We start from the raw sequence: 26,512 nt of genomic DNA, 5'->3' as shown, positions 1-26,512 counted from the left end.
TTTTGTACCTACATAGTGGTTTATCAAATATGGATATAAGATAAACTTGAAAAATCGCTTTTAATTTATGTGGCACAAAATTTGTATCTCTGACCATTTATGGTTTAAAATAACTACACAAAGGAAAAAAAAAGCTTTTCAAATCTAAAGAATCACAGTTTGTTTGACCTAACATAAGCAATTAGCTACACTTAACAGTAATAAAAGTTAGCACCCACCAAAATTGGTCCTAAGTCACTAAAATGTCAGACCAACTCGCTACCGCTCACACTTGACGCTATACAAACTGGGCGGTAAGGATAGTACGAGACGCCGTCATCTGTCACATTGACTGAACTAGCCCAGGTTACATGCAAGACCGTGTATGATTGACAAGCCATTAATCTAGTTAGATCCAGCTTGTACTAGTTATGTGTGGTAAAAAGTGGATTAGGAACTAATTGCTTTATGTAAAGCTTGCTATATGCCATATACACCATATCTATACAGAATAACTTAGCCTTAATGAAATGGAAACTGAGCAACTCATCCCGACTAATATTATAAATGCGAAAGTAACTATGTCTGTCTGTCTGTCTGTTACGCTTTCACATCTAAACCACTAAACTGATTTTAATAAAATTTGGTACGGAGATAGAGTTGACATTGAGAAAGAACATAGGATAGTTTTTATCCTGGACTTTTAAAGAATTCTCTTGTAAACGCGATATAACCGAACTCTACGCGGCCGAAGCCGCGGGCGGAAGCTAGTGGCTAAGTAAATAGCCGCAAGAGACAACTAATCATAAGGTTAAGCGACGCTTGACTATCTTTATTATGATGAGTTCTTCCGTGTTTCAGAAGGCATGTCAAATTCGTTATACCCAGCATCTTTAGCTGTCAATGGCTGTTATTACCTGTTATAGTCAGAAGTCTGTAAACCATAAAGTTAAAATAGGGCTACGAAGTAGTATCAGGTCTTTTTGCCGTTAAAAACATCTTCAAAAACCGTTTCCCTTACCATATTATGTTATTACGGGATAATGAGTCGAGGTTCCTATTTAGGCTTTCTCAAACAAACAAAGTGAGGTCAATAGCCGTTTATTGTTTTAATTGTTTTGCTGTCTTAAGCAACTGGTGCGACTCTCGAAAATACTTACTTGCGCGTTCATATTGAGTGATTTGTTCAAATTAGTTATTGCCTTTTGTGTTATTTACTAACTTTTTGATCTGCGTACTCTATGCATCTACATATTAAATTGATCATTTTCATTATTCAATAAAGCATTTTTAATAGGCTACGGGGTTATCTAGTTTTTATACTGGTAATATTTTTAGTCCAGGAGTCAAACCGAAATCCTAAAGCAATTCTCTCTGTCCGAAAGACTGATGACTTACCTACTGACTTTTCACTATCTCATCTCAATGGTACACCTGAGCATTGATTTCTGTAATCAAAATCTAACACCCATTTTCCTAAGAATTTATGAATAAGAACAAGCTAAACTTTATTCGTTCACTACGGTACTCAGCCTCTCCCTAGTCACATTAAATCGCGGGCTGTCCTCGTAAACTTGATTTTATCTCAATTTATAAATGGCCACATAAACAAAATTGTGTTAAATTTAAAATGTCGTTAAATACGACTCTATGGGCTTATTGCTAATAAATTTATCAGGTGCTTCCAGCGGAATATCGGGCTATAAGCTTTTCCTCCTTGTTTTACGCGGCTACTGTTGCAGCATGCATAATTTCTATATAAAAGTTTCTATATCAAAGATACACAAAACAGTACTTGTTTCGTAGTATATCCTTCAAAGTCTGACAACCAGTCCCACGTTGTGGTATTGGGTTGCGCGGATAACTGGGCTTCTCTATAGTAGGTATTTTTTAGAACCGTGCAACTAAACTTGTCTGTCTTAAAAACCTTCCTGAATTAAAACATTTGCCTCTGATCTTGAATAACTGTCAAAGATTGGTCATAATGACAGTTGCAATCGCCAGCAAAAATAAGTTTTTAAAGTAGATATACGAAAACAGAAACACGATAACTGCAAGCCCACAAAACATAAGCTTTGCAACTTGAAATAACTCCCACAATATCTCTAGAAGCTCCACTATATCCAAAATCAATACGCCAAATAGAAATAATACAATAACAGTTCTGAAATCGAAAGAAAACAGGAAGGTATTATCTGTTTATATTGCTTCAGCTTGCATGAGCTCAGAAACTAGGTCAACCCAGTCCTGAGTCTAGCGACCTGCAACTTTGCTCATATCATATGAAATGTAAACGGTTTTAGACGAAAAAGTGCTACTTGGAAGTTTAATCGCTGTGTGTAGAGTATTGTTTCAATTTGTTACAATTGCTCATTTTATTTAATTGAAATTTTCTTCATCTTTTTTTGAACCTACGTCTCCACATCAATGATTCATACCTTTAATTACAGTTTTATCGATCTTACAGTTATTTAAATAATTATCAACCACATATCAAACGATAGCACGTCAAACCGTGTCGCATATAAAAAAAAAATCCGCTGTTTTGAAAGACCTAACATTGCACAATACTTTCGGCGTAAAAGAAGTATACATCAATCCAATCAAACTCCATCTTTAAATCGAGGAAATGATATTTCCCGCAGCATATTGCGTATTTTACATCATCGTTTAAACCTTAGGACGTCCACTGCTGAACCAAAAAGTTTAGAAGTCAAATGTAATTAATTATACTTGCATTATATAAGCCAAAATTCACTAACCTGTACAACGGCTTCCCTCCAGAATGCCGGAACCAGAGCACCATATAAACTCGATCCTCATTGGAGTCAGGCTCGATGTCGCACGGCAGAGACGCGGTACGGCCAACTACGGCTTCCACCTCCACGGTCGACACTGGAACAAAGTCAACTGTCTTCTGAATAGACATGGTCTTTTTGTCAAGCTGTTGGGGTTTTTGTAATTTAGGAAAACAAAACTGTTCGGGTCTTTGTAATTTTGGAAAATTTGAGGGTTTGAACGCCACGCAAAGGGCTGAGAAGGTACTCCTCTCCTAAAAAATATATACAGCTTTCACTAGTTCTTCTATTTTTTATAGAATAAGAATTTACATAAAAATAGGAAAAAATAAAGAATCCATATCTACCAAATGGGCATAGTATCGCAACGTCACAATGCTAAAAGGTGTCTTATATTTGCCATCTTAGACTGGTTTTTATCAACCGACTACCCAAAAAAGTGGAGGTTTTTAATAAGGTAATTTTCAACTGGATGTCGCATGGCAGGATGCGGTGCGACCCACCACGGCCTCCACCTCGACCGTCGACACTGGAACAAAGTCAACTGTCTTCTGAATAGACATGGTCTTTTTGTCAAGCTGTTGGGGTCTTTGTAAATTTTGGAAGGCAGGTATTAAGAATTTGGGGAGAGGATTTAACCATGACAACAGAGAGGCTGCTACTGAGAAGGCATTACTCTCCTAAAAATATACATAGCTTTAATTTACTTCTTCTTATTTTTCTTATTAAAAAAGAATTGAAATAAAACTAATCAATAATTTCTACCAAAAGGGATTTATTTTTACATATTTGCCTCTCGTAGCATCAATATGTATATTTTTACTGACGTATTTATAGCATAAAGACTCTTTTATGCATCACCAATCTCAAACGGCATGGAACAACTTAATCGGTTTTCCAAGAAAAACTGATGGTTTGAATTTCATCCCAGCCATTCATTTAAAATCTCTATTTTGGAACAAGCAGCATGTGTTTTTATAAATGTAAATACATATATTTATCCCAATTTCTTCAAAAGTCGCAATTTCCAATTTAATATTACAACAGCAACAATTTGCACGGAAATAGAAATAACCCATTATGAGAATTCATGAATTTTTAACAACCTTTCTAGTCTCAATAAATCGTCTTAAAAGAATCTACACTAATATTATAATCTTGGAGAGCTTGTTTATTCGGATTTGTAAAATTTCTTTCTTCTTTATTTTTTAAGTAAAAAGTTGCTATAGGCACCAATGAAGCCACAGACAAAAGCTACTATAAATATACCTTTATGACACAACGGAACTTCTGCCTTAATACCAGCAGTAAGTTCCATTCCTAAAAAACCTAAAAGCGGGTAATATTTTCCCACAATTTCCCATATAATTCATATTTGATTCTCCATGTAACAGCGTGGCCGTATGTCATGTATGCCATTGCTCTCGATTAATCCTTGCGACTTGTCATCTAGTGCAATTTATAAGAAACTTAGGACAGAATTGGGTTAGAACGTAGTACGGCTAGAATCTAGAAATGAATGTTGGCTTGTGAATTAGTAAGTTTAACACACAATTTTGATTAGTTTTTCCTATGTAGAATTAAAAAAAAAACAATCTAAGAGCGAATTTCAATAATCTATCTGAGATTTTGATATTGCTTATATGGGGCTAATATCAAAGTCCTGCCTCTAGCAAGGAAACCAGCAAATAGATAGGTAATTGAAAACGACAGCTACCGGATTTTCTCCTTACCATAAATATGAATAAATGGTTAATTTATTGACCAAAATAGTGCGTCAAACAACAATATTTTGACATTCGAATTACAAAACAAAATAATTCAATTTCAAACGAAAGCATCCCAAAATTCTACATTCCACTCAAAATACGGGCGCCATCTTTAAACGGAATAATTTACGAATTTAGAACTCGAACAAAATTATGAATAGCGAGATTTTGGCGGGATTACCTGTACGAATCATTTGTTCGGTACACGGAGGATGGAAAGATGGCGGAGATGCCGTAAGGAAGATAAGTCAAGCGCTTTCTTGTAGGTCAAGTAACGTACGCCAGGCGTGATCAAAATTATCAGTTACTAGAACTAACGAGGCGTTCTTGTTCCTTGTTAAATAAAGACTAATCTGTCAAAGATTGGTCTTCATTGATTGGTGTTTTTTGTTAATGGGTGATTTTTAGAGGGTGGAGCTAGTAACGCTTCTCGTCCCCCGAACACCCGCATTTTGGTACGCTATTTTATTAACCGATTAACAGTTGTGACATCTCCGCTAGTCATTCCGTTCTCTATGTTCCAAATCATTTGTTCAACATCTGTTTCATTACAAATTCGGTCTTAAAGATTTGAACGTTAAAACGCATGTAAATCCTATACAGTTGAGGTTAGAATGGAATACTATAGTTTGTATGTAAAACCGCGTAATCCGGTTAAACCATTATGTGTGGAACGTTCTTAGTTCGTTATAGAGTATAGTCTTTGTATTTTGGTTTAATTTATTCTTGTACTTTTGAGACTTTTGATACTGTCATGGTGGCCTAGTGGTAGAAAAGCTTTCTTTCAATTTGAGGAAGGTTCGATTCCAGGTATATTAGTCCGGAATCTGAGACTGAAAATATGCTGCTTTTCATTTTATCCGGATGCGGGAAACAGTTCCCTTGGGGCGTGTAGAATTGTGAGGAAAAGCTATTTATAATAAATAAAAATAAATTAAGCGGTTCAACATAATTCAATTTTATTTTTGATTTATTTTTTATGATTTGATATAAATAATTTTACCAAATGTATTTCCTTATTAAAGTTCAATTAAGAGACATATTAAAATAAATAATACCCTCTTTCTGTACAAGAGGTTTTCGTGGGTTTTCTCGAAAGGAAAATACGTTTTGTAATTTTCAATAGCTTTCATTAATAATATACGTAGGTACTTCCTGAAAAATTGGTCCCTTTTAATCGAAATTTGCGGAAATTAATTACGAAACTTAATTATTCGTTTATTATATTATGCTGCTGAAGGAATGTTGAATCAGCCGTTTTGAAAAACCACTAGTTGTTTCAGGGAAAAATTGTGCGTTGTAAAAAAATGTTTATAAAAATCATTAGGTATTGATTTTTTGTTAGCTGGTAGCTCTGTAGGTGTTAAATAATATGGGATTTTCACAGAATCATTGATGAATTTAGTCCACCTTATTATAAAACGTTGAGATTGAGTACCTACTAGACTTAAACCATAATTCGAAACAAAGTTAATGTTCTAAACCTAGCACTTTAATTCAGTACTTATTCAGACCACGTTTTATACTACATAAGATGGAATATACTTGAGACCACGTTTTATATTAAGTTGGAATATATTTCTACTATGTAGATAAACCATCAGTTTAAAATCTCCATAGACAGTATTGTGCCAAGGGATGTGGTTTCCAGCTTAGATGGCATTATCTAATTCCCATGAGTGTTTTGTGGTTGCAAGATTATCGAGGGATTACATTATGCGGGATATATAGTATGTACTCTTTATTGTATTTATATACATTATGTTAAGATACACTATGTTATCCCCGGAAAATATAGGTTTTTTTCGAGGACAGTAAAATAGAGTCAGTATATGTAGCACCAAAATCAAGTCTATCTTTAGACTACGGGTAGGTTGCACCATTTAACTATAACGTTAACCAAACCATAGGTACCCGTATACTTTCCGCCCGTTGGTTGAAAATGGTGCAGTTGTCGTTATAGTTAAATGGTGCAAGTCACCATAAGTTTTGCAATGAATCTAAAAGTAAACACCACAACTTTAAACATAAGAGAATAAAATCCTATCTTTATCTTCGCGTAAAAAATCACCAGCCATTCAAATTAAATTCTCCCATGTACGCACCTTGAGAATAAACCTTGCTAAAGCGTACCGTGGTAAAATTTCAACAAGGAAATCTAAGAAAAGAGAACCACAGACGTTTTCCATTTCGTTCTAGACACGTTGATGCAAATTTATTTTTTCAGACTGCACAATCAAAATTAAACCCTAAGCTGAGCGTTCAAGGTTGGTTTTTCCTTGCTTGGATCTAGAACTCCTGCCAATATGGGGGTTAGAACAATTTGTAAGTACGGGGACATACGGAGTTTTAATTTGGCTAGTCGGTTCGTAATATGTAGTCAGTTGGTGACTTTTTTTTAGAACAAAAACTATGTTTAATTCGCTCGTTTGAATACGTAGTTGGGAACTGGGTTTTGTGTGAATGAATTTTGAATTTTGTTTTTGGTTCTCGTTTTCGTTCTCCTTTATTTTTTTGCTGTTTTGTATGACAGTGACTGGTTCTAGTAGGTTAGATAATAGTATCTGCTTTCTATGCTTTTTTTCAACATTTACACTTAACTTATAAATGCTTGACGCGGTCGGTTCCTGGATGGATATCATAACGAATCCCTGTGAATATCTTTGACAGTCGTCACAGGTTTTCAGAAACCAGAAAGTACGACAACCAATCTAACCCAAGGGAATACTCGATAAATGAGCTATCTATCACTAAAACAATTTTTCAAATTGCCACCAAACCACCAAACTTCAGCTTCATAATATTTGTATAGAAATATAGACTAATTACACCGTATAATAAGCCATTAAATTAGCTAGCTTATCGCGTCACACCATAGACCATAGGTTTATTTATGAATTATCTGCAATCAATAATTGCAGGCTAGAATGGTGACGGTAATCTGTCGAGCGGGGGCTAATCTGTTTAACAGGCTGGCTAGGCGTGACAATGCACTAATTATGTCTTTGTTTGGGGCTGGTCCTGTTCCTGTATGAAGGTAGAATGTACCTATAGAGGTGTTTAATTAGGATATCCTTTCTGAAGGATGCAGGGAGGTTCTAGACTGTGAAGGGTCTATGCTGTTTTAACACATAGGAAGTCGTGAAGGGTGGGTCTTTTGTAAATTTTTGACGTTCAAAAAGTGCTGTTGTGCTGCCTAGTGTGAATAAATGATTTTAAATATGAAAATTTTAAATTGGTCCTGTAATAAAATTGCTTAGGAACTGTAGAAACAGTAACTTTACGTTGCCTTAAACTAACCTAAAGATGATTTTATTCCACGGAAGCGGATTTTCCAAACTTGAGTGTTTAAATTTTGTTGAAAATTATACTTTGTATGACTCGGTGATTCAGTCACAACACGCATAAAAAGACAATTTACATTTACACATACAAGTATAGACCACGCGCTCTCCAGAATTAAAACATTGACAAATGTATGTAGGTACATATTAGATTAGACATCGTTAAGAAAAAAACTATTTTTCTAATAAATAAATTTCATTTAACTGTTTTTCTTCCCAACATATTGTACGCAATACAAGTTCGTATCTACCGAGTAATGTTATCTCAATCGGGAAGGTATTGAAGCAATCTTCTTTGCAGCGCCGATTCAATCGCTGCGGTCTGCGCCAACACATTTGTTTGTTTCAATCGTTAATGTTTTCAATTAAATAAAGCAGAAACAACCTGTTTTCATCACGTAAAGAAACAACATAAACTATATAAAACATTTGCTTAATAGTCTACTCAAAACCTTCTAACAAATCTAAGTTAGACATGATGTCCTAGCCGATTATCGGCTACGGCGGCTGTTCTCATGTAAGGAGATTAGCCAACTACACAGGACATATATTATTAAAGTGCAAAAGCATTTGCGCAGACACAGGTGCACTCAGTATTCCTTCACTCTCATAGCCTGATGGGACGGTAAGTTAGACAAATACTATTCTGTTATCAAAATCGGTTCAGTTACACGCCAGCGGATACACCTTTGTCTCGTAGGAAATTCTTCACCACTTGGATAATATAACCTATATCCTTCTTCGATAAATGAGCTAAATTACAATGTAAAAAGTTTTATATTGATATGCCCGTCCATGCAGAACTTCGCCGTGCAAAAATCAGTCTGTTTTAAATATGACCTACATACATAATAACCTGTATTAACTACTATTAATATATATCAGGGATTTATGTATCAAAGAGATACATTTGAACCAAAAATAAAGGATAAAAAATATGTACTTTGTGAATGAAATGCCGACGAAAAAATACTGTGATTGAAAAATATTTCAGTTTTATTAAAACGCTCACGTGAGCATATATTGTTTCTGAAGTCCATGATTTTTAAAATAAGGCTTTTTTGCTGAGCTGAAAAGTATGTTCGTTTGTTTAGTTATTTCAATCTTCAATCTTTCAATTTTTAAGTTTAGCCCACTTATTGAGGAAGTCTGTAGAGTATTTTTTTATCCAGTTTAGCACAGTAGTTTTCTAGAAATGGAGGAATAACCACGAAAGGAAGCTAGTCCTTGGAAACATTTATTTATAGTATATTACATAGTGCGTACCAGTAAACTAAAGTTATACCAGTTAGTTAATGTCATATCCACATTAACTAGTTCATCCCTAGAGATTTGACTTTTAGGGTCAGAAGACTTTTGGGTCTCGAAACAACGAATGTCACAGAGATAAGTATTTATTTGACAATTACGATTGTTAAACTTTTTGTTTTTGAAGTTTGGAGTGTTGTTAATAAACCTGAAACATATTTGAAAATACTGTCTATTAACAGACCGAGACAATAATTGCTTAAGCGTTAAACTTTAATTGATAAAAATATCAGTAAGCTTTTTGTAAATAAGTTTGCTACTTGGAAAAATAAATCATACGCCAAACATGAAATGGCCAACTTCAGAAGGGGTAAAGACATTTAACGCCTTTTACCTATTGGTATATATTGACAATTACAAAGCTACTATATAATATGTAATAGCCAACTTCTGGGCGGCATTTTTATTTTAATAGAACTGAGATAAAACTTTTTCTACACTGACCAACATTACCACGTCACTTCAAGACCCAAAAAAACCATATTCAAACTTAAATCCCCACTTATTTCCTACCTCAATTTCCCCTCCCATTTTGTTCTAAGATGACAAGTATTAGAAACATCTGGTCTGGGCAATCCCGTCGAAATAATGCCACTCTTAAGGCTAAGAAACGACAGCCATTTGTAAAGCGATATAAGAATATGTCGCTCAACTTATTTAAGATACTGAAAGACACGCTGAAAGGATAATTTCAGCCGGTAAATGGTGGAACATGTTATTATTGTGGGTATTAAGGTTTCATTGCGTGTTTTTTGTGTCGAATATTGCCTGGGAATCTTGTTTTTAGGTGTCAGAACGACTGCGGGGTTATTCGAAAGAGTTGCCCTGGTCCCGGGTACATAAATAGCTGAAGAATTAATTTAGACTCTGATACTCCCTCACGCTGCACCCACAACGGGATTGTCCATTTCAATTGATGATTTCCAAAAAAAATTGTCAAGCTAATTTCAAAACAAAAATTGTAATAAATGGTGAATTTGTATGTTTCTCCGACAGTCACAGCCTGCAAAGGAATTACATACATACAACAACAATGATGACATTTTAACGCTTACAGATTTAATACAAAACAAACAAGTAATGAGACAGTAATTATACCATCCTCCGAGCCTTTTCCCAATCATGTTGGGGTCGGCTTCCAGTCTAACCGGATTCAGCTGAGTACCAGTGCTTTACAAGAAGCGACTGCCTATCTGACCTCCTCAACCCAGTTACCCGGGCAACCCGATACCCCTTGGTTAGACTGGTGTCAGACTTACTGGCTTCTGACTCCCCGTAACGACTGCCAAGGATGTTCAATGACAGCCGGGACCTACAGTTTAACGTGCCATCCGAAACACAGTCAATGGTGTTTAAGATACTTAGAAAGTACATACAAACTTAGAAAAGTTGCATTGGTACTTGCCTGACCTGGGATCGAACCCGCGCCCTCATACTTGAGAAGTTGGTCCTTTACCCACTAGGCCACCACGACTTACGCCAAAGAAAATAACTGCCACTTTTTGGGGAGACAAGATATTTTTATTTGTGTCCTTGCAATTAATATAGATTGTATACCTCATCTTATAGCACTTACAAGAAATTAAACTGATATTTCATCTAATTACATCAACTCAAAACATATAAAAACCTAGCATTACGTCAGAAACATTAGTTTCTACTGCTAGCGTGTCTACGCCCAGTAATACTGGTGTTCTTTTATTTTTACTGTTGTTCTTACATGTCGTGTTAGCAACGAGTAAAGAATACTTACGTTTTCTTTTTGAATTGGATGCACCAATGTATTGTGTGAAACAACAGAATATCACTTGTTTTTGAAGCACAGACAAAAGTAGCCTTAGAAGCATATCCGATTTATTTTTGCTTAGTAGGTAAGTTTAAGTCCTGCTAATCTTTGCCATGTTCATATACTAAATGGGCTTTAGGGAATAAGAAATTCAACATACAATATTCGAATATAATTAAAAACCGGAATGGACTTCTTGCAACTGCTTGTGAATTATCTAACTAGTGACCATGTTATGAATACGGGACCAACTAGTTTTTACAGCTCAAAATCCATAAAAAATATCAAAATAGGTACAAAAATTAATTCGCTTTTCTTTTTCAAAACCTGTATAGTCTTTTAGACCACACCACACAGGGACTTAAGCCCGATAGGTACTATGTATTAACTACAGCGTCTAAGCAGTCCCGATTATTTATAAATATCTGTAGCTACAAACTTAAAAAAACCAGTATACAGTAAAACCAAAACCCCAAAAGACTACATCCACACACATCAGTTCTAAAAAAAAAACCGTCACGTCACTTCACACGATCATTAAATAAGCTTCAAGGTCGTTACCACCAAATACTTCGTACTTCGTACTTCGCTCCAATCTGTGCACAGATATTTTTTCCCTTAAAAAATATATTAGGCCACATCTCCACTGGCGTTTTATCGAGTGCTCGAGTCGTTACAAAATCATTACATTTTATGGAGAAGGCAAATGGGTGCCTTCTGTTCAGGCTCAAAGATGTGTATAGTTTGCTCGACGTTGATGCTGTTTTGTTTTGTGACTAGATTAGAACTTAGTTAATATGTAGAGAAGATAAATGTTCCATAGCCGGTTGAGGTTTTTTTTGTTTGTCGCAGTAATTAGAGGTATGTCAAGAATACGAATTCAGTAATCTACAGATTGAAGTTCATGATTTTATGACTGTTATCATGCGTATCAAGGATTTGATTTACAAATAGGACCTAAGTTCATATCACATAAAATAACCCAGATTTATTTTAAAGTGACTGCACAACAACTAATGTATGAACAAAACAAAATCCCACAGCACGAGCTTAAGTGTGCATGAAATGACTGATTTCAAACCGGCAAAGTTATTTGAAGATACTGCATTTTGATCATCGTTAAGTCACTATTAAAAACACAATTTACCGCAAACTCTTTTCAACCCAACACCTAGCCTTCTCACACAAATTGAAAACTTAACCCAAAAAAACCGCAACCCAACACTAGACTATAGCGTGTGGCTGTATGTCGCGCAAGTAGTTTGCCGCCCTGTTAGTTACACGCGCCGCTAGAGGGCGCGTGGAAGGGGACGCGACATCGCGCAGCCGCTCACGCCGACAGTGAGCAAGAAGCGTGTGCCGCGAGTGCGCGTCGGATGCGCCTCGCTTGAGTCTCGTCATGTAGTTGAATACGCTCGTCCCATTGTTTCAACTCAGGGTTTAGTTCATTAGTTAGTTTTGTAACATTCGTGGTTGTTGTCCAACTGTATAACTGTTTCGTTTGTATTTCCGTGTTTTCTTTGAAATAAACTTAAACTCAAACAGTATCCAGTGGTTTCCATTCGTTAAATAGCCTAGTTTAGTGACGCCCGTAGTGTGTAGGGCTCCGCTAGGGCTATAATTGGCTGCCCAACGTGTGAAGATAACGAACTTGGTTATAAGGGCTGCCCAACGTGTTATAATTGGCTGCCCAACGTGTGATAGTAACGAACTCAGTGAAAACTTCGCGTGTTATTCGCCGTGAAAATGCCGTTAACACGCTCGCAAGTTCTGGAAACTTCGGACAACGTCGACGCCGCGAGTGCCGGCGCCGCCCCCACCAATGTAACAATGACCCACGAGACTCTGGTGCATTTACTCCGTGAGGTCCGCTCGTCCACGCCGCAGAATGTTTCGGATTCGCACAGTATGTTTGGCGTGAGTGGAAATTTCGCCAAGTGCAGGACGCGTTATGGCGGACGCCCGGAGGAGTCGCTAGAAAACTTCCTAGACGCCATCACTACGTATAAGGAATGCGTAAATATGACCGACGAGAATGCTCTCCGCGGGTTTTCAATGGTGTTGGAAGGACCTGCAGCGGTTTGGTGGCAAGGGGTGAAGAGATCAACCGGCACGTGGTCGGAGGCGCTCTCGCGAATAAAAGGTGCATTCGCCGAGCATGACCCGCCCCATCGTCTTTATCGGAAGTTATTCACGCTGGTTCAGGAGGAAGAACATACGGATTTGTTCATCGCCAAGGTACGAGCTCTGCTGGCTAAAATACCTAAAGAGGATTTGTCAGAAAAAGTGCAGCTAGATATGGCTTTCGGCCTCCTCAACCCACGCATTCGGAAACGTGTTACTAGAGAAAGTTTAAACAGTTTCGACGATTTACTTAAAAAGTGCCGTACTATAGAAGACTCGCTTAAAGAAAGCTCCAAACCACGTAGTAACACTACTCAAGGAAAGCCGCAGACCCAGACGAGCATGCGCGCGACATCATCATCGTCGTCGCCGCAGCCGCCGCCGCCGCTCAACAGCCCCGGCGCCGCTGAGTCCGCCGAGAGTGTCGCCGTCGTTTCGAAGAGTAATAATAAGCAGTTTTGTGTCTATTGTAAGCGCTCAGGTCATTCGAAAAATGCGTGTTATAAGTTAAAGCGTGATAATAGTGATCGTGATAATAATACGAGCAATAGCGTTATAAAGTTAAAAAGTGAAATAAAGTGTTACGGTTGTGGTGCTCCGAACGTTATTAAGTCGAAGTGTAAAAACTGTTCGAGCCAACAAGCATTTTATTCCGTCGAAAACGCATCGCATGGCGGAGTTGTAGGTACGTTGAGGCCGTCGAGCGAGCCCGCGGGTGGCCCGCGCTCGCCGCGGCGCAGCGGCCGGCAGCGGCGCCGGGCGCGCCTCGCCCGCGCGGCCCGCGCCCGCGCTCGCGTCGTTGCTACGCAACCGCTCGCGCCGCCCAGCCCGTCAGTGCTCATGCCTGTACAAGGTAACCCTGCGCGTGCCGCGGGTGTTTCATGTAATTGTTTTCTTGATGATCAATGTGTTCGTAACACTAACGCTAATATGTGCTCTTGTATTTGTTTATCTTGTTGTAAGAATTACAAAGATAATTGTAATGTTCGTAAAAATGATTGTAATGTTCGTAACAATAATTGTAATGTTCGTAAGAATTTTGATAATGTTCGTAACACTTATACTCGTGTATCGTGTTGTACTGATTGCGGTAGCAATAATAATTATAATTGTCGTATACATTGTGATAGTCGTATACTTTTTGACAATGTTCGTAAGAGTAATATGTGTGTATCTAGTTTGATGAATGATTACGGAAATTGTAATAGTCGTGAGAATATCGGTAATGTTTGCGATAATGTACCTTTTCGTCGCCCTGTGTTGAATATAAGCATTCTAGGGTTTTGTGGCACCGCGCTCGTAGATTCTGCAGCTAAAAGTTGTATTGCCGGTCACACGCTCTACGCTCTCCTACTCAGGTTAGGACACCCGTTAGTGCCGTCGACACAAATTGTTAGGTTGGCGGACGGTGTTAGTAGGGAGATGAATGTACTTAGCACAGTGGTAAAGGTGACGCTCCGACATAAAACTAGAGACGTAAAATTTTTGATATTTCCGGAAGCTAATAATAATGAAAGCTTGTTAGGTATAGATTTTCTTACCTCATTTAATCTTGTCTTCAATTTTGGTGAAAGTAGGTGGCACTTTGCCGAGAATGATAAATGTAAATTCTCATTGCAATTTGAAGGTGTGTCACCTATGCCTGCGTGTTCAGCTCTGGATGTGCTGCGGGATGATGAGGCGACTTCGCTTAGTGGAGAACAACGTGAGGTACTTGCCCGTCTCCTTGTCGAACACGAGGATATCTTTCAGCCAGGGGGAGACGCGACTCCCTTCGCCGAGCATATTATAGATACCGGCGATCACGCTCCTATCGCCGTCCCTCCTTATAGGTTGACTCCTGCCAAAAAGGACATTATGCGAGAAGAGCTCGATAAGATGTTGGCAGATGGCATAGTCGAGGAGTGTGAGTCCGCGTGGGGTTCCCCAGCGCTACTTGTTCCGAAGGCAAATGGTAAGGTTCGTTTCTGTGTCGACTATAGGAAGCTCAATGCGGTAACAAAGTCCGACGTCTATCCGATGCCTTTGATAGACGAGCTTGTACAGTCAACGAAAAAGAATTGTTTTATGAGTACGCTTGATATGCGAAGTGGATTTTGGCAAGTGAGTGTACGTGAACAGGATAGGGATAAGACAGCATTTTTAACGCCATTCGGTTCGTATCGATTCAATCGCATGCCGTTCGGGCTCAAGAACGCTCCGTCTACCTTCCAGCGTCTAATTGATAGACTTCGTTCCGGTGCCAGTCTTAAGGACGTTACCCTTCTAGCATATCAAGATGATCTCCTTCTGATTTCTGAAGGCTTTGAGAAGCATATATCAGACTTGCGCGCCGTTTTTGATAGACTGCGTATGTTTAAACTGCGCGCCAATAGGGAGAAATGTGTCTTCGCACGTGAAAAGGTAAAATACCTTGGTCACGTTATCACTCAGGATGGTGTGTCTCCTGATGATGAAAAGATTCGTGCTGTTTTGGATATGGCAGCACCGTCTTCGCTTCGGCACTTAAGAACTTTTCTTCAGACGTGTTCATGGTTTAGAAAGTTTGTGCCTAGTTTTTCTGCTGTTGCTGAGCCGTTAACACGCTTGCTCAAGAAGAATCAGCCGTGGTCATGGGGTTCAGACCAGGCTCGTGCCTTTGAGGAGCTCAAGGTTCGTCTCTCCTCGGCACCGATTCTTATTCAGGCAGATTATAGCAAGCCGTTTGTGTTAAGGACTGATGCTAGCAATTATGCCTTAGGAGCTGTGTTGTTACAGGGCGAAGGTAAAGAAGAGCGCCCTATTGAGTATGCTAGCCGTCTGCTCAATGCAGCTGAAAGGAATTACAGCACCACCGAGCGTGAGGCTCTTGCTGTGGTGTGGGCCGTCGAACGTTTTAGGGGTTATATTGAAGGTCATGAGGTCATCATAGGTAGCGACCATCAGCCGTTAAAGTGGCTCCTTACCCTAAAGTCGCCTTCAGGTAGGCTCGTTCGCTGGGCTCTTAAGCTTCAGAGCTTTAATATTCAGTTTCAGTATACGCCTGGTAAGGCCAATGTTATTGCTGATACACTTAGTCGACCAACCTGTAAAGAAGAAAATAAAGATCAGTGTGGTGTCTGTTCCATCGTCGTTGACTTACCTGCTCGTAGTCCGGCTGATCTCCGTTGCGCGCAACTCGAGGATCTGGAACTTAAGAAGATAATTAGTGAATTAGAGGACACTTCTGATGCTGATTCTGTAGGTATGAAGCGTTGGTCAGAAAGAGGTTATTTTATGCAGCAAGGCGTATTGTATAGGTATAATCCGGATGTAGATAGTGAAGAACCGCAACTGGTTGTCCCGGCTTCTCTGCGTCCTGAAATTTTAAAAGAGTGTCATGATTCTGACATTGCTGGTCATCACGGAGTTGATAGAACTTATGCCAAGGTCGCTAAGAGTTTTTATTTCCCAGGCATGCATAGAGCTATAACAGAGTATGTCAAGAGTTGTGCTGCCTGTCAACGTTATAAGTCTTCAAACACGAAACCGTCCGGCTTGTTACAGACTCCTGTTCTCCATCAGAGGGGAGAGGTGTTAGCCGTTGACTTGTTTGGTCCACTTCCTGCGGGAGAAAATGGGGAAAGGTGGATTTTGTTGGTCGAAGACACTGCGACTCGTTGGACCGAGCTTTACGCTCTGAAGGACGCTACTTCCGAGGCGTGTGCTCGTACGTTGATTGAAGAGTATTTCCTCCGTTATGGACTGCCAAGACGCATTGTTTCGGACAATGGCGTTCAGTTCGTTTCTGCTGTAATGCAGCAATGTATGTTTGTTTTAGGTATTAGTCAAGAGTTGTTACCATTATACCATCCGTCAGCTAATCCAGCTGAGCGTAAGAATAGAGACTTGAAGTTTCATTTGTCTCGATTAGTTGAGTCTGAGCATTCATCGTGGCCTCAGCATCTTCCCGCGATAAGGTTCGCCATGAATTCGGCAGTTTGTGGTACTACTGGAGTAACCCCCGCATACCTTATGTTCGCTAGGGAACTTCGTTCGCCAGTCGAAATGCACCACGATATTAGGTCCGTGCTCAGTAAAGATAATTTTGTTCCTCAGATCACACCTTATTTGAAAAGGTTTGTGAATTCGTTTATCGCTGTCAGAGAGAGGGTCGAAGCACAACAGGATCGACGTAAGGAATGTGCCGATAAATCCACAAGACCAGGTGAAGTCTTCGAGGTGGGTGATCAGGTACTATTAAAGTCGCATGTTCTGAGCAACGCAGCCAAGAACATTACTTCTAAGTTCGTTCCTAAGAGAGATGGTCCTTACGTTGTTGTGAAGAGAGTTAGCCCTACAGCGTATCTTATAGGTAATTTAGATTCATCTGAGGAAGTTTTAGGTAAGTTTCACATATCAGAACTAACTCGTTTTCATCCTAGGGACATTACGCCTCCTCGTCCCGTAGTGCAGAAACGGCAGAGAGGACGCCCTCGAAAACATGTTTGTCCTGTATGTAGTGTTTCCTTTGTGCGAGTTCATGAGCGGGGACGTTCTCATGAGCTCGAGGGGGAGTGTATAGCGTGTGGCTGTATGTCGCGCAAGTAGTTTGCCGCCCTGTTAGTTACACGCGCCGCTAGAGGGCGCGTGGAAGGGGACGCGACATCGCGCAGCCGCTCACGCCGACAGTGAGCAAGAAGCGTGTGCCGCGAGTGCGCGTCGGATGCGCCTCGCTTGAGTCTCGTCATGTAGTTGAATACGCTCGCCCCATTGTTTCAACTCAGGGTTTAGTTCATTAGTTAGTTTTGTAACATTCGTGGTTGTTGTCCAACTGTATAACTGTTTCGTTTGTATTTCCGTGTTTTCTTTGAAATAAACTTAAACTCAAACAGTATCCAGTGGTTTCCATTCGTTAAATAGCCTAGTTTAGTGACGCCCGTAGTGTGTAGGGCTCCGCTAGGGCTATAAGACTAAATTTATTTATGCACAAAACTATCTGATTTAATTCAAACAGCAGGCTGACAGATGTAGCAACGTTAAAATCACCATGCATACAGTACGTTCCGTTTTTTGGGTCATAATTTCGCGGCCGAACCGTTTCGCAACCGTTTCGGACGACTGTGAATAAACATGAGCCGTTCGCGAATCGGAAATGTAACGGACACTATCTAGTTACGGCCCGGATAGTACGGTTTTTACTTATGAAGTTAGGACACTTAATGATTCTGTTAGGTCGTATGTTAGTTTTCTTACTACTAGAGCTTATGGTGGTGGCGTTTCAATATTTTTTGCAGTGCCAGTATTTTTGGGGTAAATGGCTTCTACATTTTTGGGGTAAGTGACCAAGTAAAAGTATAACCCTTGGGAAGCATTTTTTGCTGAGTGACACTGTCAAACTTTTCATTACTATTTTGGATAAAAAAGATACAGATGTACAGATTTTACTCTGCCTATATTTCTTATTATGCACTGCCAAAATACACTTTTACATGTAATACAAAACTGGCGGAGCCAATTTAGATAAAATTTTGTGTAACGGTTAGACTCAACCACGGTGATAATTTTTTTAACAACAAAAACATTTCTCAACCAGCAAGCAAACCTGTAGGAAACAACTATGTACCTAATACCCATCCCCATGAATTGATCATACATTATGTATCAGGAAACCTCTTGTCAGTGTGTCTGTATACCAAGTTAAAGCAGTGCCAAGCCCTACACTAAATACACGAACAAACATATCTATGAATACATAATGTCGGATCTGATGCAACAAACGGTATTTAGATGCAACAACGGTATTTAGGTGCCACAGACAACGTCGGAAGGCAAACAAGTCTTGATAGACTAGAACGGTGATGTGTTAAGTGTTTTTTTAAGATATCTGCCTAATGTTTTGCTTACTATGTTAGAGTCAGCTTTCAGTCAAAATGGAGGTACCTGAGTAATTAGTATTGTACATGGAGCAACTGCCTATCTGACCTCCTCAACCCTGTTATCGGAGCAACCTCAAACCCCCCTTGTAAAGACTGATTGTCAATTTTTTTGGTTTCTCAATACTTTTGACTGTGACTGTCATAGATATTTTCTGACCGTTCAATTATCTTCACATCATTTTTCTCTTCTGAATTTTCCAGATAAAAAGCACATAATTTGGTGGTTCATCTTTCGAATTCCAGATCAAGTAAATTAAAAAAGCATAACTCTTTACCTGCTATGCCATAGACATTCCTGTATCATCAGTCACACTGCTGAACGTACTTATTTTTGAGTGTTTGAACCTGCGTATTCTTTAATTAATCCTTTTTGGTTAAATAATTGAGTAAATACCATACCTCCTTTACAAAATTAACGTATAATAATAACGATTCCTCTTAAAAATTACTTGAGGCAATCCAAAAATGTAAATGGCATTAATGAGCGTAAATTAATTGAATAATTAACATTCCGCCAATATTGTTTTATAACAATGTATTGAGAACTGCATGTCGATTCTATAAAATATCACAACTCACTTCGACATCACTCTCACTTCGACTTCGATCTAAAGGTAGAATTCCGTGGACGCGACAATAGTCAACCTATGAAAATGTATGGCACCGTTGCCGAGGCCCGTGACAGTCGCGCGCGGCCGACGAATTTCGTAAGCTGCTCGTGGCATTGTCAACAATTTAATTCTGGTTTTACTAAAATTCTATAGATGTTATTAAGCGCTAGACCATGTTGAGAAGCGTACGGCCGCGAGCGGCTCACGAAATTCGTCGTCCGCGCGCGACTGTCGCGGCCCTCGGCAGCGGTGCCATACATTTTCATAGGTTGACTTTTGTCGCGCGCGGCTGCGACAATCGCGACCCACGGAATTCTACCTTAAAGTTTCGTGATTGACATTGTCAAACTACACTAGCGCTACACTATCGAGCGTGTTGACAAGTTGAACTAAATCAAAGTCGAGATTTTGACAGATCTGCCAAAATCTGTCTATCTATAGGGGAGGTAGGGGAGAGATGGGCAGTTGGGAGACATGATCAAATCAGAATAAAAGGGGGGTCCTTTTATTCTGATTTGATCATAGTTTTATTGGGTAGTTTACGTTACCGACTGGTAACGGTGTTCATCCATAGACTATCTGTCATTTCTGTGAGTTGTCAAGAACAAACACTCGTAAAAGTACTTAAATATTTGGTTGCGGTTTCGGATCGTTATAAAGAGAAAACTAATGAAAGGTATGTGTATTTTCTATTATTAATGATTGATTGTCAAAATCTCCAGTTACGATTATAGTAAGTCGATGCAATCCACACCTATTATACCTCTAGAAGAGGTACTACAGCAATAGTTTATGGGCCCCACGTTTTTATTTTAGTCTAATATGACCGGGACCACCTACCTAGGTTGACAGGTAAGTAACTATTTTTTATTTTCTAGTTTTCAGTGCACATAAGATAAAACCGTTTTACTTAAGTTTTTTTACCGATTTTTTTTTTATAAACTAAGTCAAAAGTGTCCAATGCTCCCTATGGTAGGGAGGCTTGGACATACCATGTAATGTATAATTTGTAAATTTTTGTTCTTCTTCTTCAGTGAAAATTTGTGAGGTTGTAAATCTGCGCTAAAAATCCTTTATAGAATCTTGTTTCAGGTACCGTTGCCAACTTGATCTAGGGACTCCATATTTATCAGCTGTTAATTTTATTTTTTAACCTTTTGATACCTCTTGTATTGCTCGTTATATTAAATCTTTAGGAATTTCCCGTCGCAAACCATTCTTTTTACGACGCAAAAACGACGGGGTGTTAAAAGTTTGACGTGTCTGTGTGTGTGTGTGTGTGTATGTGGCATCGTAGCTCCCAAACGGATGATCCGATTGTAATGCGATTTTTTTTTGTTTAAAAGGAATGTCATTCGGGAGTGTTCTTAGCTATGTTTGGTGGAAATCGGTCCAGGTCTTCAAGATCATCAGCTCGTTTGTTAGGTGTGATAGGAATGTTACACGCTCAGTTTACTTGCAAGCATATGTGGGATCTAAAATTTGAAATAGTAATGTCTTCTGGAACCACTGAGCTGGTCTGCTGTTAGGACACGAAGATAGGAGACGTAACCCTGAACTGCCTTTTAGTAAACCCATCGAGTTTGGGCTCGTTTAATTTGTCTTGACTAGTTTTCTTCATGTTTCTAATTGACGAGAACCTAATGCTGGAAATGGGATGTGGCGGATGAAACCCTAGAATGATATATAACCCTGGATCAACAAAGGTCCATCTTTATTGTTTCTCAATCTGTGCAATTCTCCCAGAGCCAGTTTGTCATGAGGATTGTTAAACAGCTTCCTTTGGCTGAGATCGCATATAGCGAACCCATCATAAAAAGAAGGAAAAATTAAGGAGCTCCTTTAAAAAACCATGAAATAAAATAAAATTATAAATTTAAAAAAACCCCCGACCCAAAAAAGTACGCAATTATTATGACAAAATGTTATAAACGATAAACCCCATAAAAAGCAAAAAGTAACTTTAAACACTACGTAAGTACCAACTAAAGCATGTCAGATTAAACAAAATTTTGACGTGTCGACGGTTTGATTTAAGCCGTTTAAATATCTCGTAATGTTGAAACTGATTGTAATTTTTAAGATAGCTCTTTGATTTTATCTAGCCAAACATAAGAAATGGCAATAAAAGTTGATTATCTGTAAAATCTGATTTTTTATGCAATAAATGTGAAAAAGTGCCCATCCCTCCCCTACCTCCCCTAAAGTATGAAATGACATTACGAATCGAAGTGAAATGCGAGTTGTTGATCGAGTTTTATAGAATCGCAGGACTGAATGTAGGCTTTTAAATTTTGCCTTGTATTGGCTTTATTTATTTGATGAAGATTGAGTAAATATTAAGTATGTTTGTCTGTATTAATTTGCCTTTAGGCATAGCGATCAAGAAGCCTAGAATAGGTCGTGGATTCGATTACCAGGCATTGCTGGCTCCTGCTCCCAAATTACTATACTTACGAGATACCTACTTATGCCTAAAATATTTATATAATAAGTACTGTCAAAAAAAATCCAATGGATTGACAACCTCCTCCTTTTTGGGAAGTCGGGTAAAATGGAGATCACGAGCGCAAAGTCAAAGAATCATAATTGGTCGCCCCCTTTTTTTCTTCCTTGTCTAAACTTGTTGGAGTGTTTTATGTCCAGTTTACCTAAAAATACCACCTTTTAAACCACCGTGTCTATGTACTTCGTAGACAGTAATAAAATATTGATGTTATCAGTTAAAATACTTTTAATTAAAATGTAATTAACTGTCGTTTTGTTCGCCGTAATAACAAGTGGCGCGTGAACCCTTTTGTTGGAACATGTTCACAAATTCTGAACGCTTTTATTATTAAACATCGATTTTTTATGAAATAACTATAGTGACAAGGTATAATTATACCTACGTAATTACATAGGAGAAGTCGTGATGGCCTAGTGGGTCAAGAACCAAACTCTCAAGTATGGGGTCGATTCCAAGTCAGACAACTACCACTGCAACTTTTTTCAGTGTGTGTGCACGTAAAGAGCTCAATAAGTCATCCTAATTCTACTGCCATAACATCAATTTATTCACGAAAACAAAAACAACTAATTCCGCTGCAGTAACCTTCGCAAAAAAATCTCGATTCACATTTCATTTTTTCCTGTAATTCATCAATTCGTGACGCGGGTATAACCGGGTAGAATAATTCAGTGCAACTCCCGGGAACACCCTTAAATCAGACCGGTTTATTATTTAATAACAGTCGTCCGTTAATCCCATCGCGGGGGGTGTCAGTACCCCTATTCCCCTAACTCCCCCACATTTTTGGGGTGCAGTTTATCCTTCCGGGGTAAACACCCCAGGGGGTGATATTTGATATTATTAAGTGGCTGTTTTTGTCGCCAAGTATGCTTTGATAACAATTAAGCTGGTTATATTTTGGAGTTAAAGCTGAGTTAGATGGAAGGTAAATAGCATGGAGGAGCTAATATAACGTATTACAATATGCTTTATTAGTATTGGCGTATTCATCGTCATCCTCCTGCCCTTATCCCAATTTTATTTGGGGTCAGCGCAGCATGTTCTCTTCTTTCACACTCTTCTATCTGCCGTCACCTAACAAATAACAATTTTAGCCATGTCGAATTTCACACAATCCATCTATAGTTTCTCTGGGGGTCCTCTTCCACTATATCCATCCACATTCATGCCCAAAAACTATGGCATATTACAACATAATATCAAATCTAATTATTAAAGGAATCCTATGATTGTGAAAAACTTACTTCATACTTAGTGGCTTTGTAAAAATCTTTGCAAAGAAAATATTTACCCCTTTTCCATAAAGAAGATTATCTGCTATTATCTTATTTATCTTCCATTTTTATATTATTAGCAGATCTTTTTTATATTATTATCAACAAGAAAGCTTGTGTCGATATTCAATTCAATAGTAAAAGAGTTTGTTCCAAGTTTTCTTTTGTTTTTTAACCCTTTTATTATACAAAGGTTTATTAGCCTCTGGCATTCCTTTTAATAAATATTTACACACAAAATCATAACTCTACATAGATGGTGCGTTGTATTCTTGCCAGTTATATCGTGTTTTTCCTTGTTTTAAGGGCGTTGAAAATATTAAATATATCAATCTTGTTAGTGAATTCTTTACCTGTTTATTTTACCTAAAGCATTTGATTAATTGTAAAAGGCGTGTGAGATGGCGGAAAAAAAGTTGGTAAAATTCTTAGCATTAACTTCTTTGTTTATTTTTTTAATGTTTTAAAATGGATAAAAACCACACTGAATGCCACAAAATACATCATTATTACAACCTAAACTGAGCCAACCTTTTTTGTGGCAGTTATTTTCTAAACAAGAAAAATAAGTTTTTTATCATTTACAAAATAAATAGCCTATTTATAAAACCAATAAATATTAGCAAAAGCCTAATCCCGATCCTATTAACTGCAAAATCAATGCAGAAAACCAATATCTTTCAGAACACGGTACAACGAACAGCCAATCAGAACTATCAAAATAAAGCGAAAATATAGTACGAAAATAAGACACGAAATCCGCTAATACATAGCAATTGGATACATAAACATATTTGTGGAGGTTAACCGGAAAATTGCCTACCCTATTTCCTCATTATATGAAATAATCGCTTGTCAAAGGAATTTCAACTTTAAGTCAACGGAATAAGATCTTAAAGTTGCAGCACCGTTTGCAAAGATGGATATTATTTATCACTAGCTGTTTTCCCGCGGTTTCACTCGCGTTCCATAAAAACTACTACCCGTACCGGGATAAAATAATACTCGGGAAGAGTGTAGCTTTCCAACAGTGAAAGAATTTTTTAATTCGGTTCACTAGTTTTTAAGTTTATCCGTTACAAACAAAAACACAAATTTTCCACTTTGAGTAAACCTAGATAATTGCCTGCCAAAGGAATTTGGACTTTAAGTTGACGATATAATGTCTTAAAATTGCATCGGCGGTTGAAGATGGATATTATTTTATAATGCAATGTAAAATCAATGTGACTCGCGTTTTGTTATTGGTCTAGGTTTAGACTTGATGGTAGCTGTCATGACCTATTGGCCTATTTTGAACTAACAGCTGGTTAAAAGAACCATATGATTTGCGCTACAGTACTGCACGCAAGTTTATAAAATGAACTGCGGGTTGTTCGAAAGTCTGCGGGTTGTTCGAAAGAGATACCGCGGCCCTGGTATATAAAAGGCCTATGACGGAACACGACGGTTTTTAGTCAGTAAGAGTCTGACACTCCCTCACCGCTGCTAACCCACAGCGGGAGGGGTCATTTGATGATTTTTAACGTCGGAAAGAAAAAAAAAGTTTATAAAATGCATATAAAGTCGATGCTTTAAAGACTCTCAAATTGGTATGCATTTTATTTAAACTTTATCTACAGTTAATATTATAAAGATGAAGACTGAACTGCCCCGTTGGTCTAGCTGTCGCAAGCGCGGCTGCTAAGCACGAGGTCCCGGGTTCGATTCCCGTGACACAGGGAGTACATTACGGTAGTACATAATAGAGTACATAAGAGAAAACATAAGAGAGTTCATAAGAGAGTACATAAAGGCCGGTTTACACTTTGCGAAGTGTGAAGTGATAAGTGTTAAGCGTTAACTTTACGCGATAAGTCTCAAGTGTTAAGTAGTCTTTTCCATCTCCGTTTACACAGTGTTTAGGAAGAAGCTCATAGTGGTACTGTGCGTTGTGCATAGTGTCTCTAGAAATGGAAGATGAACAGCGCCTAATATTGAGACAAATAAATTAAGGAGATTGTATCTGTTGTGGTATCTGATATAGAAAATGAACTCAATTTTGAAATCGGGAATTCCCATCGCTTCACTCAGTTTCAATAGGGCCGCATCTCTCAACTGTTTGTTTTTAAATTCTGCGCACTTAACATTGTATAGGCATTCAAACTTTATGTATTCTTGTACGAATTATAAAGTATGTTGTTCCGTCCACATCATTTTCGCTTTGAACTTGACACTGCGCACTTAACACACGTATTTACACACTGATTAGTACAGGCAAATTGTGAGAGAGGGTAGTAGAAAAGTTGAGAGGGGGTAGTCACTTAACAACAAAAATAGACCTTGATTCTATTCACTCGCACTAATCAATAAGTACTAATCGCACGTATCACTTAACACTAATCACTTTACGCTTCCGTTCACACCTTGATTACTAAACACCTGCACTAATCACCTGCAGTGTTAACTTAACAAAGTGTAAACCGGGCATAAGAGAGTACATAAGAGAGTATATAGGAGAGTACATAAGAGAGTACATAGAAGAGTAAATAAGTGAGTATATAAGAGAGTACATAAAGGGAGTACATAGGGAAGTATATAAGGAAGTACATAAAAAAATACAGTGAGATAGTCTCGAGGCCGTAGATTTCGTTTTATCTGCGTTTGCGCAGTAGTTCACACGGAAACACCGGAGTGAGAAACCACGGATGAAACCTAGTTTTATTTTAATATAAAAAAGACCATCAATGTTGGTATACCCGAAGTGTTTTGACAGTCCCATTTTAAACATTTGCAAGAATTTCTTGTTTTACCCAAATTCTTATAATGAGAAAATGTTATTTAAGAATTAAAACAGCTTCTGAAGAAAACTTCCTAACTCACCCGCTCATTTAAAATGGCAACATTTACTAAGGAAATGTCATTTAATTTTCTTCTCACAAATGCACAAATGTAAGAAAGCTGTCTACTAAGGAATGTTGGGTTTTTCTCGTTTCCAGTTCAAAAAGGCAGTAAGTCTGTGTACTGTTTTCTTATTTAAATTAATTCCTTTAACTCGTGTGTTTGTGCTTAGTATTAGTTAGAGGAAAAGTTTTACTTGTGGTCGCCTTTTTACAAGTAAAGATGTTGAT

At 38.3% G+C, this 26,512-nt stretch overlaps 1 protein-coding gene across 1 annotated transcript in view; it reads right to left on the bottom strand.

The window, feature by feature from the left end:
- The window catches only part of LOC110381995 (neural cell adhesion molecule 1), a 145,254-nt gene that overhangs the window by 66,851 nt on the left and 51,891 nt on the right, over positions 1 to 26,512 (bottom strand). Inside the window, exon 3 of the mRNA XM_064040852.1 lies at positions 2,742 to 2,889. Coding sequence (XP_063896922.1) covers positions 2,742 to 2,889 — 148 coding nt within the window. The remainder of the gene's footprint in view (positions 1 to 2,741; positions 2,890 to 26,512) is intronic.

The sequence above is a fragment of the Helicoverpa armigera genome, chromosome 23 (genome assembly GCF_030705265.1).
Source record: "Helicoverpa armigera isolate CAAS_96S chromosome 23, ASM3070526v1, whole genome shotgun sequence".
NCBI classification, from domain to species: domain Eukaryota; kingdom Metazoa; phylum Arthropoda; class Insecta; order Lepidoptera; family Noctuidae; genus Helicoverpa; species Helicoverpa armigera.
The sequence above is the reverse complement of the archived record's forward strand: the minus strand, read 5'-3'. Positions and strand labels throughout refer to the sequence as shown.